At 37.4% G+C, this 18808-nt stretch overlaps 1 protein-coding gene across 1 annotated transcript in view; it reads left to right on the plus strand.

Moving 5' to 3' along the window:
* The window catches only part of LOC139695323 (uncharacterized), a 194239-nt gene extending 181172 nt beyond the window's left edge, over positions 1–13067 (plus strand). Inside the window, exons 4-9 of the mRNA XM_071594030.1 lie at positions 3549–4198; positions 5983–6250; positions 6922–7177; positions 8720–8932; positions 9332–9606; positions 10612–13067. Coding sequence (XP_071450131.1) covers positions 3549–4198; positions 5983–6250; positions 6922–7177; positions 8720–8932; positions 9332–9606; positions 10612–11962 — 3013 coding nt within the window. The 3' untranslated portion in view covers positions 11963–13067. The remainder of the gene's footprint in view (positions 1–3548; positions 4199–5982; positions 6251–6921; positions 7178–8719; positions 8933–9331; positions 9607–10611) is intronic.
* The last annotated feature ends 5741 nt before the right edge of the window (positions 13068–18808 follow it).

Consider the following 18808-nt stretch of genomic DNA (forward strand, 5'->3'; position numbering starts at 1 on the left):
AAGATATATGATTTCGAGTCAGCCAAAAGCCTAAATACATTATGTACAAATATATAAAGACTTAATAATCGTATGCTTTGGGACTGTTCCTTTCACTTGATAAATATAATTGGTAGATATTCATCGACCATAGTTCCTTTTTTCTTTTTCGGTGAAGAGTAATTTTTTAAAATTTTTTTGTTCAAAATTTCTGTTTTGTGAATTTTTTTTTTATTCCCAATTAAAAGTTAAGCAAATTTATCCCCCAGTATTTGTGGAAAACCATTTCGAAGGTACGTTTGCTTCAGTAATGGTTTGCAGATGCTCGCTTAATTCTTATAACTCCTCTCTTGGCTAGCCTATTCAATGAACAGTGGCAGCAGATAGCCCGTTGTTCATCTAAGTATCATCTCTTCTCTGCCCCTTTCTCATTATATACTTCATAGACCCTTTCCTTCGTTTTCTTCTCTCGTCTTTACACTAACCTGGACAGAGCATATTATTTATTTTGCCAATGTCGAACTGCAATGCTTTGACACTCGAGGGAGATTACGCGGTGTGTCTGTTTTTCCCCATTAAAATAAAACAGGTTGAATCAAATAAAGGCAGATTCTAATTATTTTCGATTGCCCTTCTTTGGAATGTGTGAAAATAAACCTATCTAACTTATTAGCCAACTCTGCATGGATGGAATCAATTGGAATTTAATGGTAATTTATTTCAAAATCAAGCAACATCGATGCTTGCCATCTAGGACATTTTCCCCTATCCAAGGGTAAGCATACTGAGGCTGAACTTTTTCGAGACTCATTCTAACTTAATAATTTAAAACTTAAGCCCTTATCAGACTAAACCTCCGATAATTTTGTTGCATCACCGATGACATTTGCAAAATTTGCAAATTGCCAGTCGGATAATTTTAGTTGGCATATTTGGTGTTTAGGTACGCTTGAATCGGTTTAAAAAAAAAAATGAGCTATTATGGCTGATTGAGTCCTCTTTCTGTATTGATGTCTTCGTCTCGTCTTGGCCTTGTCCCCGTCTCGGTAGTTGTAACCATCGCCCGTTTGACTGTTCTCATTCTTCCACGGCCGAAACTTGCATGCTAACTACTTTCCCCTCTTCCGGAACCTCCGACCCGATCATGTTTTCACCATTTGCACCGAAGGTCAGGGGAGAAGGCTTTTTTCCGAAGGTTGACCATGCGTTGGTAATGGTCTGCATCGTTTAGACCAGGGCTTCATAGTAATGCCTGTGGCATGACGGGCTTTTTTTAATTTCTGAAATGTTGAGGGATCATTTAAATACTTTCCCAAAACACGGTTTGTACAAGTGTGCAAGATGAATCGTACGCCGTGTATGTGATGATTAGGACAAAGTAGTGATTTTGTGATGAGAGCAGAATACATTAGGGGATTTTGAGGTGTGAATATGAAGAGGGATGGGGGAAATAATTTGGGCAAAAGGAAAGGTTAAAGAATACAAGTGCATGTTAAAAAAGGCGGGTTAAAAGAGAGGAATTTATATGGGGAAGTTCGAAGAGGATGGTAAAAGTAATTGTAGGAAAATTGAAAGGCAGTGTAATGCTGTTATGTAATGGAAAATGTTCTAGACGAGGCTAGAAGAGAATAGGCTTTTTGAACAGCGTAAAGGGGGATAGAAAATGAGAAGATCTGAAGAATGAAAAAGTGCAGAACAACAATAGGATGAAATACATGGTACTGGAGGTTGTGTGATCGTTTTCTGGGAATGTCCGAAATTTACCTGAGATAGGTTAAATTTTATTTCAACTACCCGGACAATTTGAATAGGATGGTTGGAGGCGTCACTTTGTGGAAGCGATTTATCCTGGAAAAGAAAATACTTTGTTCTTCAACGTACGTTTTATTATGCACGACCGAGGATGCCACTGACTAAGTCGCCATCAGGTGAACAATTTGGTGAATACGTTGTTTCCGATTGTTAATACCTCGAGAAGTGAGCATAGTTTTACTCTTGATTACAGCATGAGATCCATCGTAGACGTTCATTTAAAATACTTGAATAACGCGATGATATACTCGTATTTCTGATCAATGGTACTATGACAAATAAACATTTTTATTCTTGATTTCAATATGATATCCATCTTCCACAGTTAATATCAGCATAAAAGCTATACTAATCGAGGAATATTCAATTTAGGAAGATGATTATGACTTTTATTCAGACATTCAAAAAGTAGAGAGGGAGAAGCCCGATTGGGTAGAGCGTTCTAATTCCGGGTGACACCTCTGGGCACCTTCAGCTTCACCCAGGATGTGTGATTTTTCGGGCACCTGATCTTACCTAGGAAGCCACCGGCGCTAAATGGAAAGGAATTGCTCCCCGCCTGCTGTAACTATATGAATTTTACATTATTCAGGGATCACTTCGCCCACATATCAAGTCAACCTTCGAGTTAGTTGCTGTGGATTCTTACATGAAGTAATATTTTTCATAACGCGTGTGTAATATTTCTCATATTCCCTTGTTCAGCGGACAGTTCAGTTGGTTAAAAATGTTTTCTTGGTTCCAAGTTTCAACAGACCCATGCACAACATAGTCTCGGATTATAATGGGTTGGGTATGTAGTAAATATAGTTCAAGTAGATGTTTAGAGCTTTTGGAATACTCTTTTGAGACGCTAGCGAAACGCTATTATTCCATGGAAGACTTTGGGTAACATTGGTTTGATCATGCGAGTATTTGAGTGTCTTAAGAGTTAGTGCAGTGTGGTGAAAATTGAATGGGTAAAATTGCTGATCTGTACTTGTTAAATTACTTCATTTCTATAACGGACACGTTTTCACAATTCCAATCCACCTAAGTCAAGTGCTGTTATTAATATGAATGCAATATATTTCTCTTTAAGATGCCTTTTATAATTAAAGCTCTCTGAAGCACAAAGATTTTGTCTTTCAATCACTGTAAGAGACACCGTTCACATGTAGGTATGATGATGTAAAATAACGTTCGCAAAGTTGAAAATATACTAGAGAGCAAAATTATCGCTTTTAGCGAGAGTGGCACCATATTAAGTGTATCGTAAAGAATTTTGTAGGAATTGCTGACTAAAAGATTAGTAACTTCTTAAATAAACTTTAAGTAAACCTTTTCATTACATTTCGCACAAAACCTAAATAATACAAACAACAGTATGAACATGTACTATATTTAACAATATCCGGCAAAAACAGCTGTGGTTGAGCTCGTTATAATTAAATTCCAATGCTCAGCAAAGGTCAAGCAATGAAAATATAAGATTTTACTCGAACTTGGAAGGAATTTTCTTGTTCAAGCGAACTTATTTCATTGCTACTTGAGCATATGGCTCACATAACCCAATTTTAAGATCCGCACTTCGGAGAGAAATGATATTTGTAAAATGTCGTAAATTTTTGGGTTTATCAGTTTTATTTAATATTCACTACCGACTAGAATGCACTTGAAATAAAATCTATTGGCATTTCAGAATTTAACAGAATCGATGACCCTGAAACCGGAGCCAATTAATCATTGAACCGTTTATTTTTTCCAACCTTCAACAGGGACCGCCTCCATAGCTTGAACACCAACATACATTACCACTGCGACGTCCGTCCGGAACATTCGTCCTCCAGCGGGGCGCCCTCTTCGAGCGACTCAGGGGTGGCCCACCTCCTGGAGAGAGCCCACGCGGCCTTCAGCATCGCCCCTCACCCCCCGCCGCTCTACCCGGACACGATGAGACAGAAGGGTACCAAATCCCCGTCGCTGGAGGGACAGCACTGGCCCTTGCAGACACAGGGCGGGAGCGGGGACTCGAGCCAGGAGTCGGCGATGGTCCGGGATTACGTAGCCGGCTTGTCTTCCGGGAATGGGGTGGAGAGCGGGGGGGTCGAGGAGGGCCAGTGGGAGGAGGAGGAGAGGCGGAGGGAGGCGTTCGCGATAGATGCGGGGAACATATCGTCGCCGGACTCAGATTCCTCGTTGTCCAGAGCCATCACCAAGAGCCTCGGATTGTCGACGTCGCTGGGGAGGCAGTGCTGTCTCGAGCTGGACCAGACGAGTGGCGTGCCCCAGCCAACCCTGGATCACCAGCAGGCAGCGAACCCTGGCGTGAGCAAGACCAGGAAGCAGTCTTTGAAATCGACGCATTCCCATTCCGATAGTGACACGGAATCATCTCGGTTGGTTTCCGGCTTGCCCAAATACTTGAGTAAGTACTGTTCGTGGCTTAAGCTATGTTAACATATTGGATTGGTGTTCCTTGAACTCATCTGAAATCTTTTGTTCTTCAAACTTTTGATAGCTTAGATTTTAGGGTCAGTGCCGTTCCTATCTCCTGCCAATTTCTCAGCCTTTTAATCCTAGAATTTCTTAGTCCTAGCTCTCTTCTTTTATTTTCTTTATTTCACCCTATTTTCTTCCTTTTCCTTCTATCTATACCTACCCCTCTGTGGATGCAGAACCATACCACTCCATCATAGAGAAGAGAGGTGCCACTGCCAAAAACCATGTTTTGGCTTCAGGAGGACTGAATAGTGACATGACTACTGAAAGATCCATGTCAATATAGTCTTTTGCTCACATAATCTTAAGTTTAAAATTTCATGATTCATAGTTCCCCCAGGTGCTATTTTGTATAAATTTCTGCAAGTTACTTCTCTCCCTCTGCATCTTGGCATGCCAAAATCACAGAGTGTAATAATAGTCATTCTGATAGTTGGGCCTTGAGTTGAACATGTGAAATCCTTTCTTTATTGCTAAAATTTTAAATCTGCATGACAGAATACAGGTACTGTATTCTGCACTAATACAGGTACTGCATTCTGTCATGCACTACCTGTATGCACTTCCTAAGACCTCAGCATTCATTTGAATGGTATGACTCTCCCTGATTTGTGCTCCTCTGCATACTTAATTCCTCCAAATGAACATATTTGTAGTTTTTACGCTGCAGTTTTGTGTGTGTATACATTTGTCACTCTATTTCTATTGTTAACTATCGCTAATCAGTCATTAACAGAGTAAAATTGTTTTTGCTTCCATGGCTGAAATGAGACACCTCTCCAACTTTTCCATGCCTATTATGAAATGGAGAGGGAACAGCTTGCCAAAAGGCAAATGCGGTGCTTATCCTGGTTTTTTCCCAGGAATGGTGGAAACAATTTAGTTCCAGTGCCCAATGCTTTGATACCTGTGGTTTTTCTTGGACACCTCATATCCTGCGATGCTAGTGCTGTGACCTTAGTTTATAACTAGGCTCTATGTATTCTATAGAGCCATTTGTTTTGTGCCAGATTCTTCAAGCAGTAAAAAGGAGTTGTCCCTTGCTACCCTTCGCTGAAACCAATCTCTGCTCCATAATAGTTACCCCACTCTGTTGCATTAGTCACTCTTAGTGCTGTGACCTTCCACTTTCATCAGTAATTTTTTTGATTCCAAAAATTTAAAAGTTATTCAGATTGAAGCAATAATATGAAAACAATGTTGAATACTTACTGACTTGGAATCAAAGGTTTACCCTTTTACGAATGTAGATTTTTTATTAGAGAGTTTGGTTGCTCTTCGTGATATCAGGGAGACCAAAGCTCCTATTGTGTTGGTCCCATATAAACCTTATCTCAAGGTCAACTCTGGTTGTTTAATTCTCAGTTTTTTTGTAATGATCATGAAACAGTTGTGAAGAGCAATAGTAAATAGTTGAATCGAAAGAAAATTCCACATTTGTATGTAAAAATATAGACAGTTTCAACAAATCACTCAAAGGATGTTAATGAATGCATCGTATCAAAATAAATGTACTTATTTATATAATTACTTTGCAGAAATAGATCCACAGAGTCCTAAATAAGTGAAGTGCAACCCCCAGGATAATTGAATTTTAATTCAATTTTAATTTTTGCCTATGTTATTATTAGCCTGTTGTAATATCGTTGAATTAAATTCTTGCATGATGTAAATTCTGAAACTCATTAAGAAAAATATTTGTTTAAACAGGTGATAGAACTGATGGCACCAATGGCATGAGAGCTGGCCTGAATGATGCAAACAAGGTGGATATTTTTGCTGGTACACGGAAACTGGTGGATGAAACCACAAAAGCAAGTGCATCATCAGAAGAAGGAGATGTTGAGAAAAGAAGAAAAGTCCTTATCTTGGAGTTGATAGACACAGAGCGCTGCTACTGTGACACATTGCGTACACTGAGGCAGACATTTGCTGAACCATTGTCAGTTCAAGATATTCTTTCCCCCAAGGATGTGGAGTGAGTGATTGGCATTTATTAAATGAAACAACCAGTTTATGCTATTTGCTTTTGAAGAAATTCATGAGTTAGTCTGATTTTTTTCCCCTTGAGGAAATCAAATATATTGTGTCAATTTGATCTTGGTCTCTCGTGTGATTTGTTTTACTAAACACCTCTTTCCTGATATAGCTGGAGATTATAAGATTAAATGTGCCTTTGAATATTGGTTGTGCACCAGATGAATCATTTCCTACTTAATCATTTGCACTGGAAACAAAAAATCATTTAAAGTTGAATAAGGTAACCTTTGGTTTTCATTTTACATTATACTCATTACCTCTGTAATGATGAAAGAGGTGATAAGTAAGCTTTTTCATGTCACTGAGTCATTGGGATAGGGATAATAATCTCCAAAAATCTGTAGGCAGTTACCTGCGCACTGAGAATTGTAAAAAGATAATGTTTATTATTTAGACATTGAATAGAGTGGGTAGCAGTATTTTTATATTACTCTTTGAGAGACTGGAATGCATGCCAGCCATAGAATACCAGCAAAGCAAGCATTAATACCTTTCCTCAATTCTTAGTATTCATAGTTTTGGAAATGAAAGAAATGCATACCTTGCATGTACGTATAAGTCTTTTGCTCTTCTCTTAATAAGTCTCCAAACTTCTCTTCTCGCATCAAGCACCCTGTTCCCTCGAGAGGTTGAAGCTTTACTCCAGCAGCACACTAGTCTACTCACAATGCTGGAGGAGTCGGTTGGCAAGGGACCACATGGAGAGCAGAGGAGGACTCTTGGGGACATTCTGAGGCACTTCATTGAGCCAGAAGGACTGGATGCACTGCACCTATACACATCCTATGTGGACAACTTCCCGGATGCCCTGCAGACATTTCACAAACTTTGCCGATGTTCACCTGAATTTACCAATTTTTTAAAGGTTTGCTTGTGTTGAATTAAGAACTTTTACATTAAATTTTATTTTTTCTTCTGCTGCATTTGATGTTGGTGTTGACATTGCGTATCATTGAATGTATAAAAACGAATGCATTAAACAGCATAAGAACCTCCAGGTCAAAAGATGAGAGGAGAGAGTAATAAAAATAATATTTATTTTATTCCAAAGGATTGGTATATAGGTACGAGAATCATAAGTTGATATGCATACATATTTTTCATATGGTACAAGAAAGCAATAATATGAAATAATAGACCATGGTTAAAATGTTAAGTTATTCATTATTTACAGCATAACAATCGATGTGCAGGAAGATAGTGTAGGTATAAATAGAATTTCATGCTCATGGGATATCATAATATGTCATTAATAAATATTGATGGCGAAATATAAAGAGGAGGTAGTGAAGTTTCATCATTAATTATTACCTTCCCAATCCCCTAATAACTTCTTTTTCATGAATTTCATTTTATTACCGCACAATATGGCAGCTTTGGAAAGCTGGATGAACAAAATCAATCAATACTCATCTGGCATTGATGCAAGCATTAAGAATATTATGCATGGGTCATGATCTATTTATGCCCACACTCATGGAAGACCAATAATCTTTTGGTTATGAAATAATATAGGTTCTGAGTTTGAATGTAGATGCAGCCATAAAGTTGTGAAGATGAAACAAGTTTCTTTTTAAATCAATTTATTTGCCCACAATTGATCAGCTTTTTATGCACAGGCTACAGGCCTGTATGTTCAAATTAAATAGTGGTTAGATGAAAAGAAAGCCCCTATATTTAGTATTGATTAGTCCTTGTTGATGTTGTTTCATAACTTTTAAAATCATCACAAAATTCTAGCCAGAATATTACATGTAATGAAAATCATGTGCTATTGGTGAAAGGCATCACCATGAATCATCTTTGAGTTTTTAGTGCTGAAACAATTTCAGAAATTAAGTTTCATTTTGAAATGCATTTGGAAATCAAACATTTTTTTTTTTAATTCTTGGAGGTGATTGTGGATTATTTCTAACTGTGAGAACTAACATAAATTGACCCCATCTTAAAACAATCAATTTTATTCCATTTATGTGAAAATTGCATCAAAATCATTAATACATATTTCTATATCTGGAAACTTTTAAATTTCAATGTGAAGTTCTTTAACTGCATTTTAATTTTTAGAAAGGTTGTTTAGGCTGATTGCAATGCACATTTATATTTTTATTGGGCATGGTTTCAACTAGAGTTTTGGGTGCTCATCCAACTGGTGATTGAAATGGGCCTGGAAAATTATGAAATCAAATGCTTTCCACAAAATTATGATGGGTTTAAGTATATCCATTGGAGAAAAATATCAGATTTCCCATCAATAATTGAGTTTGGGAGGGAAGAAAATGAATTTTAAAGAGGTTAAGACAAATCCTCTTCAAAGCCCATGGGAAGCAGCTTTCATTGTATGGGTGAAATAATCAAAAGTTCATGAAACAATATGATTAAATATACATGGTTTTTGATCATTTAGGACTGCTTGAAGAGCCCAGATTGTGGTGGACTTGACTTGGGAGGTTTCCTGCTGACACCAGTTCAGAGGCTGCCCCGCTTGGTTCTTGTACTGAGGCGACTTTTGGCAATCACCCCTCAGCACCACCCAGATTGGGCACCATTGTCTTTCACCATAACTCGACTTGCCACATTTCTGTCACGCCTTAATGACTCGATGGAACATTCATTCCAGGTGAGAAATTTTGTGTTGGGCACTGCATTGAGCGCTAAGCGTGCAAGTTTTCGCTGAAATCATCCTGTAAGAAGAATAAAAGTACAGATTGTTTGGGAAAATAAACTTGAGATATATAATTTAACATTATGTAAGTTTAATGCTTTTGACAATAATAGCTTTTATCTCATTTTTATCTTATCCTTCATATGTTTTTTTAAGCATACACATAAGTAAGTATGGAAGAGTGTAACCTATAAATAAAGTATTAATGTGAATATTATGAGGTTCTAATGCATGCGTGTGCATACATTATTGAATGTGAATTCAATAAAGTTTTTTTAAGAATGTAATTCTGACAAAATTTTATAATATGTTGTTTTCACTAGAAAGTATATTTCTTGTTCTTTTGCTTTGCAGCTTGTTGCTGCACAGATAAGCACCCCACCAGAGACTGAAGAGGATTTTGGGCATTCACATAATTTTGATGATGTTTGTGGTGAGTCTACAGCAAATGAAGATTGCTTGGAGACATTAAATGACCTCACAAGTGACGGTGAAACTGGCACGGAGATGAACAATAGTATTATCATGAAACCCACACCAATGGAGAGTGTTGAGGCTGAAATATGTGACCCTGGTGTTCGAAGAAGATTAGGACAGCGGGTTGTCTCCTCAGAATGGGAGAAGTCAAGGTGAGTGTCCTGCCTCAAATCATAATCCAATTCTGGCTTCATATTTTGCTTAACTTTTTTATGCCTCCGGATTGGCTAATAGGAAAGCTATTAGTCACCCTGTCATTATTAATGGTGTACTTTGTAATAGATGATCTCTGGCAACCACAATTATCTTTATAATAATAATTTGATTTCCCAATCAGCTTATGTAAAGTACAGTACTGAAGGCATGATACGTATGACAATTGCATTGGGTAAATCATAAGAGGATGACACAATTACGAAATAATTTCACATATGCATATTGAGACACCTGTAAAAAATCTCATAGATTTTGCCAACCCCTAGATTAATCAATGTTAAATATATCTAATCGTGTTCCTTAGTCCAAGTGCATGAATAAGTGTTAAAAGACTGGTGCTAAATCCATGCCAACCACCACTCATAACTCTTGCATTCACAACATTCTACTTTATCAGTTTTTTTATCATGCTTTGATTTCTATGTACTCCAAGGTGTAATATCTCTCAAGGACCATTCAAAATTCCATCTAACACTACTATAACTGAGAGGAGGGTACTCATTTTTGTCACTAAAATCAAGTTTTACTGTTAGCTCAAAGTCCAACACTGACTTATAGTTTTAAAATCCTTAGAAATCTCCATGGTGAATCAAAGCACAGAGTTGATGCTCATAGATTCTACTTTACAATTTATCATTTTGTACTCTCCAATGACCGTTTAGCAATCAATACGTGGCATCTTAATCAAGAATTCTCAAAAATAGTATGCAATTTGCCTCTTCTATTATGAACATAAATTCAGTCTAATAGTATGTATTTGTATCATTATTACATTATGTGAGGGTTGGAATATTCATGTCTTTTGTTTAGAAAACGCATCATAGATGTACACTTTGGAGAAAAAAATAAAGTTATTTTTCCATCTGTTCATTTTATACTTGGTCATAGGAGTACTCAAAATTAATGAGAGGAAGTGCATTAATGTTTATCTGTACTTCCAGGCCGTTAGGCACAATAAATGGAGTGGGAGAGGTGTCAGTTCACAGCAGGACGGATTCACCAAAAACTGCTGTTGTGCAGGTCAGCCCTGAACCAGAGAAAGTCTCGGATGAGATCAGACAAGCGCAAAAACTCTACCACAGGGAGGACACTCCCACAAAAAAGACTGGTTGCCACTGTGTCAGGCGGTGTAGGGAGATGAGGTGCGCAAAGAAGTACAGCAAATTGTGCTCAGTAAAAAGCAAAGAGGGGCGGTCAAGCCAAGACCTGACAGGCCTGGAATCCCGAGGTGGTATCCCTTTAAGGTCAACGTCTGAGTGGGCAATGGGTGGGCATGATGGCGTGGAGAAGCACTTGCGGAAGCAACCTAGCAGGTGTGACAAGGCAGATAGGCATGCCCCACACCACCGTGAGTCATACACATCGTCATCACCCTCATGTTGCATCCACGACTGCTCATCAGGTTGCGTGGGTGTCGAACGCCGTAGGGGCACAAGCTTGCCCAGAAGGGGTTGCGGCGTGGAGGTAAGGAGACGGACACACAGCACTGGGCGGACAGCAAGGGAGCAGGAGACAAGCTCGGATGAGGACTCGACCGGTCCCAAGTCGTGCTTTCATTCCTCAGCACATGAGTGCAAGATCCAGGAGGCGGCATCCCCATCTAAGGGCAAGGTGAAGAGGAGGTGGTTCAAAACATCGAAATCAATGCACGACTTTCAGAATGAAGTGAGTGAAGCGCTCGAGGTAGAGGGGAAGGGGGGAGCTGGTGAGGGGGTCAGAGGGAGGAGGAGGAGGAGGTCCTCGGATGATAGGGATGGCAAGCTGAGTATTGCCAGGTCAGTTGATAACCTGTCGGTTGACAGCAGCCTCTCCGGCAGCAAGGATGGAGTTGGCAATGAAGGGGTCAACTTGGGTTCAGCTTTGGGGGAAATGGTGCATGGACAGAAGCAGGTGATGTACACAGCTAGAATGTTGAGGTGCTCGTCACTGGAAGTGGCCACAATGGGGAAGGTGAGCGATGCAATTCAGGTGGACAAGGGATCAGCGGGGACTGGTGGTGCCACAAAGGAAGACAGTGAAGGTGGAAAGAAAGTGAAGAATAAGAAACTTTCCCTGAGAGCATCAATTAAAAATATGCTGTCTTTCAAACGCAGGTATGTGAGGGAAGGGAATACCAGAGAGGGGTTGAGCAGTGACACCAAGAAAGAGGGCAGTTGTCCACTTCCTCCCACCATTGCCTTTGGCTATCCATATAAAATTGATGAAAATCTCCACTCATTGATTACACAGCTAAATCGAATGCCAACTTATATACAGCTGGTCATATTTTGCCTGAAAGAGACGACTGTATGATGTAGTCTTGTTTTCATATCCTTTATATTTTATTCATATGTTCATATATACAAGAAGGCCATTATCCTTCATCTTTAAGGGCATTACTTAAAAATTAAACTCATAAATATTTGGGTCGCAGCTCCAATCATGGGAACTATATCGTTTTCTTTCTGCTTTGCCCATAAAATTAAGTGCCTAGCGGCACTATTTAAGTATGTATTAGAATTTGTGGAAGCAGGTTTTATTCTTGCTTGTAGTGTGTATAGTTATTTCTCTTAAAAAAAAACTGTTTTTACCACCTGAGAGTATTACATATATAAAAGTTAAAAAAATTAATTCCGTTGAATATTTTTAGTAGTCAATCATTTGTTATGAAAGGAAAGTAGTTGGTCCAATTGATAATTGGAAGGGGTGTTTGTGTAAGTGAATTATATAGTAAGGCATCATTTTTTAACTCCATGTCTGTTATGTATTCATCAGTATTGAGTTGTAACTTATTCCTTACATTTTTTTTAGTATAACCAAAATTTGGTAATTGGAAATCACGTTTCATTGTTGTACTAATTTTACTTAATATTTTTGTGCAGTGCAATACTAGAAATTTTGAACAAAAATTTTTTAACTGAATGAATGTATAGGTATCTCAAACATATCAAACTCTGTGGGATTTTGCCCTGAGCATTGAGTCTGGTGGGAACATTTTATCGTAATATTTAGTGAAAACCATCAGAGTTCAACTTGAAAGTATCACATTATTTGTGAAATGTTTTATTATTCAGCATGGTACAAGTCCAACTTGCTCAAGAATGTAAAAAGGAATACCTCCTTTGTAAATGCAAGCAGATAATGTGAAGGTGCCGTGTGAATGACACAATGTATTTTATTTTTTGCAATGTTTGCATCTTTTGGTTTCTTGAACATCTCAGAAGCACTTAGGCTAGTATTGATTGAATGAGCGGAAATGATATCATTAAATAGAGCACCTTTTCTGTTTTGTTTGCTTTTTATTTGGAAGCACCAAACACTTATATTTTTTTACCAAGACATTGTAGTTCTGTTTTGTAATTGTTTGCTGTTCATCAAAAAACTTTGGATTTGATATTGAAAGTAAATAGATCTTTTAAGAAGCTGTTTTAGTTTTTTTCTTGCTTGAAAAACCTATCCTAATTTATCTGAACAATGTGCATGCTATTTTAGTGGTAGATAGTGGGCTCTGTTTGTAGCTTTTCATTGGCAGTGTTTATTGAATATGAAAAACTTTTATCTTGCTAATTCAAACAATTGCACGAGTGCATGTAATATCCTTTCTGTAGATAATACTATTTTAGTAAGCATGGATATGATATACTTTCCCAGCTCTATGTTTTTTAAGCTCTATCAATTTATTACAATATTCATAAAAATTAACACATTTTAGTGCATGAAACCATTTTTGCAACTGCATCCAATTAGTTTTAGTCACGCTACTGCAAATTAAAATTTCTATAGCAATAACTCACACAAACAAGGCAGTACATAGAAGAATCACCTTCTTTATAGGCTGTTTGCAGGAAGTGTTGTCAGATTTTTATATTCCTTTATGTGCTTCTTGTTCATATTGACAATTTGGATTAGCTGTTTTTTAATATAAGGCTCGGTTTACTAGGAAGCATGCTTATTTACTTAACCCACATAGCTATACTATAATAACATAAAAAGTGATAGTTACTTGCTCATTATCATGTAGAAACAAAGGAGGTGAGAGGTTTTTACCCATTTAATCTTTGTTTTTATAATCTGATTGAACAATGGTCTCATTATTTTCAATGTATTTTGTTTGCTTCAGGGAAGAGAACCAGCATACAACCATCGCCGGAGCAAAATGCACTTGCCAACTAAGTCTTCCCAAGAATGCTGATATGACACATGAGGATTTCTGATAACTTTCAGAAGTTAAAATCGTACTATCCTGGTGATAAAAGTGACAATTTCTGATAAAACTACCAGTCCGTCCATTATGTTATGCTACTTGTGAAAGAAATATGTTTAGGAAGAAATATTATGAGCACACATTGATTGAATTAAATATTTTTTACAAAATATTGCAGCCAAAGCTCGAGTTTACACCTAATTGTCTACGCTCATATTTGTGCCTTAATTCTGATCCTCTCTCAACTTGCATACTTCTTTAATTATTCACAGCTGAGAAATAATAATATATTTGTTTACACAGGTATCTATCCATTAGTTGTAGGGGGAGTTTAATTATGGTGAAACAAGTTAATGAGAATGGTACGTCACCTGGTTGCCGTTTTTGAAGGATATTTAGGTTAATAGGTTAATGTAGGATTAGGTTAGGGTAGGATCATGATGCTAGCAGTGCAAATAAAAAATTATTTTGCTTAAATTAACCTCATATTTACTGCCAATTCTTAACTTTGCTAATATATTCTACTGTTTCAGGCTCCACTTTATGGAAGTATTTATTATCCATACTGAAAGACTTTGTACTTTACCACAGATTTTTATTATAAGGTACAAGGCGTTTCACTGACATGTGGCATCATCAGGTACAAATTTCCTTAGCAAGCAATGCAAGAATATATCCATTTTTAATCCTTTAGGGAGTAAGTATATGAATTATTTCTGGGAAAAAATCACTGCCAGGGTCGAAAACTAGTAGGTGCCTTAGTAAAAAGAGAGTTGTTATTCTTATTTTTGTGACACCTCACATGTTCCTTGGCTCGTAACTTGACATTTCTCCCTGCCTGACTGACATTAAAGGTGTTGCAATTATTGCATTTCAGTTTATAAATACCTGATTTAAGAAGGGTATCCTGTGTCTTTACCAATGACTCGAAGTTTGGAGAAGGTTAGGGATGGGTAAAACGCTGCTTTGAATGAGGTGGGTAGGCAGTTAGAAACTGAAACTATAAACTGAAATGCAATAATTGCAACACCTTTAATGTCGGTCAGACAGGGAGAAATGTCAAGTTACGAGCCAAGGAACAACTCTCTTTTTACTGAGGCACCTTCTAGTTTTCGACCACGGCAGTGATTTTTTCCCAGAAATAATTCACATTCTCCCTAAAGGATTAAAAATGGATGCTCTCAAGCAAATGGAGATAAGAAGGCACTTGGCAAATCCCAACACGACCCTTTGTAATGAGCAATCGTTCTCGTCTCCCTCCTAACTCCTTTCAGAGAAACTAGCCTGGAAATGGAAAAACCAACCCTTCAAAGCACCTGATCACCTCCACTGCTCTCAGACCCTTCCACCCCTTCCCACCGCCACTCTGTCCTGAGCATATATATTTTTGTACCATTTGCTAAGAAAATTTGTACCTGATGATGCCACAAGTCGGCGAAACGCATTTTACCTTATAATAAAAATTTGTGGAAAAGTACACTCTTTTAGTACGGACTTAACTTTGCTGTTCATAATAATGCTGTGCTTTCTAACATTCTGGATTGCTGGTTAATTCTCTTACATTACAATTGCTAACAATCTTAATAACCATTTTTTTTGACTTCATATCATTAAATTATAGACTAACTGGGCATATCTCTCCAAATGAAGCTTATGAAATGGATAGACATAGTAACCCCAGCTTTAGTAACAATTCTGCTCTCAATTCAGACAAAGAAGGTGGACAATTTCCTGTTTTCAAATCACTGAATTCTTTGCTGGAATCCAAAATCATTTTCCATCGATTGACTTCTAATATCTCGAAAGATACGCAGATTTGAATTTGGGACTCATGGCTCCACAACCAATCAAGATTGAAATCACCACTAATGTGAAATCATCCTTCTTTGAATAACAGGTAAGTGCCTGTATTATTGTGTCTATTTAGGTATGCTAAAGTAAAAATGATGGTATAGGATTGTTATCAAATAGACAGGGCTAATAGAAATTCTCAGAAAAAACTTCAAAATCACACTTTCCATTCCTAATGTCTAGCTTTGGAAAATCCAAGCTAATTACTGCTGAAGATACAATTATTTCTCTATTTGTCTGTGGCCATAAGTATCCAGTTCTTTCCTATTAAATTCTATCTAAGAACCCGATCCTAGTTTTAATGGTGTTAATCATTTGCAATGCTGCTGCTGCTTAGCAGGAATGTTAGAAAATTTCATCTAGCTTTTTCACATTTAGAGTCATTTCTGACAGAGAAAGGTACGGTGGAAAAAATAGCGAAATATGGAAGACGATAAGTTAACTATGTTGTGCATCAATTTAACTTAATGCCAAAATCAATTTATTTTATATATTTTCTCCCGATAGTATGCTAAAGTTTCATATTTTGTATATAAATGATTCTATCGGACTAATGTGTGTAAACCTGCAGTGTGTGGGCACCAACTAAAAAAAACACAATTTTTAGTTACTATTTGTTATTGCATAACTAATTAAAGGTATGAATGAACAAAGTGAGGTGGTATATTTTGATAATCGAGTTAATTGGGGTGAGTTTTTATTAGCTGGAGGTTATAAATTGGACGGCTAAAAAGTTTTAAAAACTTTTTGATATATTTAAACCCCTGCCAATGAATCTTTTTTTAATTGCTGATACAAATTGGCATTTTTATTTTCAAAATGTCCAGCTGAAGTCTTCTTCCCTAGAGAAAGAAATCATCAGCCCATTTCTCCTGTCCAAATATTTGAGTAAAGTTTATTACACCTCCTCCCTCTCACTCCTTCCCTATCTCCGCTCCCCTCTAGCCTCTCCTGTCGCTTTCCTCTCCCCAACTATTCCTCTCATGCCTCCTCCGCCTCCCATTCTCCCCTTCCCTCACATCCCTCTCCTCCCTTATCCTAGCAGTCAGTACTTCTGTTTCTTCCGAGGAAGACGGAGCTAAATTCCGTCAAAATCATTAAGAAATAACGCGTGAGTGTTCTTTTTATGTGTTCTTATATTGTTTGTTGCTGTCCAAGTTTTATATATATTCAGTTTATTTTATATCGTCAGTTTATTTAATGTACGACGCGTTTCAACTCACAGAGTCATCATCAGGTACAAGACAAACTAAATGGTAAGGAGTCCTTATTTATATGTACAGCAGATGTGGACTCTCCCTTCCCATCCACATCTGCTGTACATATAAATAAGGACTCCTTACCATTTAGTTTGTCTTGTACCTGATGATGACTCTGTGAGTTGAAACGCGTTGTACGTTAAATAAACTGTGGAAAAGTGCAAACTGTCCTTATTTCATTATATATGTATGTATATATATATATATATATATATATATATATATATATATATATATATATATATATACATATATACATATACACACACACACACACACACACACACACACACACACACACACACACACACACACATATATATATATATATATATATATATATATATATATATATATATATATATATATATATATATATATATATATATATATATATATATATATATATATATGCATATACATAGAGGGTAAAATGTTAGGTAAGCAAGGCATGGGTAGGAAATGGTTAGATATAATTGTATGTTGGGCGAAATGAAGAATGATACAAGGTATACGGAATTAAATTAGAGTTTATGGTAGTGTGGGGAGTCAGTTAGTGCTTTGTTAGGTGAGGCTAAGAACTGTAGGTGTGGTTATACTAAACCAACCTGAAACGGTAGGCTAAGAATCAAATATAATAATTGTGTTAGGGTATTCAGTTTCCTGTAAGGCACGTCTAAGAGCAGTGCCCATTCAATAGGTTCATCAGAAACGTACCTTAGGAGGTATGCTACTGCTAATAATCTCCACTCATATTTATACTATTTTGTGTTTTGTTAGAAGTCAAAAAATATATTTATTTGGTAATTGTGTCCATCCAAATAGCTACCTTAACTGGTAGATTACTTAAAAAAAATATATATACATATATCCTTCCCCGGGCTACAACCTTGACGTGGTGGAAGGGCTGGTGCGTTCCGATAACCCCTAGAGCTGTGCTGGTGGGAGTAATAATAATTGCTCCTGGTAGGGTCACCCATGCCAAATAGGTCTAAGGCTAGCAGCCAGACGAAAGGTAGTCCTGTGTCTGTTCCTCAGTGAGGCGGCTGCAATGGCATCTGACCCCAGAGGGGTGGCCAGTAAGTGATGGTGTCACGTTAAAAACACTATTGAGGAACACTTGACCAGGATTTGTTCGGATCAATGTCCAGTTGAGTACTTTAGCCAGTCAAGCTATCAAGGTGTCCTCTTAAACTTTGAAATTTTGGGGGCTTTAAAGGAACAAGATGTTGTGATGAAATACCCTTCATAAAATGTCACAGGCATTCGTAGTCATGCGCAACGCGCCACTGCCCATGAGGTTAAAGCCAACTTTTAAACACTTAGGCTGTTTATACCTTGGCAAATTCCACAGAAACTGCGGGAGATGACGTAACAGTAACTTTTAACTGAGTCATCCACTAATGTGCATTTCTATGCAAAAATTTCAGAGTGTAAAAATAATTCACCTTGACCGGGATTCGAACCTAGGAGGATGCCTCGATGGCTTAACTGGCTAAAGCACTTGACTGGACATTGAGGGATCCGGGTTCGAATCCCGGTCAAGGTGAATGTTTTTTACACTCTGAAATTGTTGCATTGAAATGCATATTAGCGGATGACTCAGTTAAAAGTTACTGCTAGGGCATCTCCCGCAATTTCTTTGGAATTCATTAAATGCACTACAATTCATGTATTGATGACTTTTGATAAGTTTGAGGTAGAGAGATATAAGAAAAATCTTAGATATAGGAGAAGATAGGTGGTAATTACTTGTTTGTTCAATTTTCACGTTGGGAAAGTTTTACTATTCCAAATAATTTGAAAAATGCAATAATGGAGTACCTTTACACAAATGGAAACGGA

This window comes from Hetaerina americana, unplaced genomic scaffold (genome assembly GCF_022747635.1).
Source record: "Hetaerina americana unplaced genomic scaffold, ioHetAmer1.1.p SCAF_6, whole genome shotgun sequence".
Classification (NCBI taxonomy): Eukaryota; Metazoa; Arthropoda; class Insecta; order Odonata; family Calopterygidae; genus Hetaerina; species Hetaerina americana.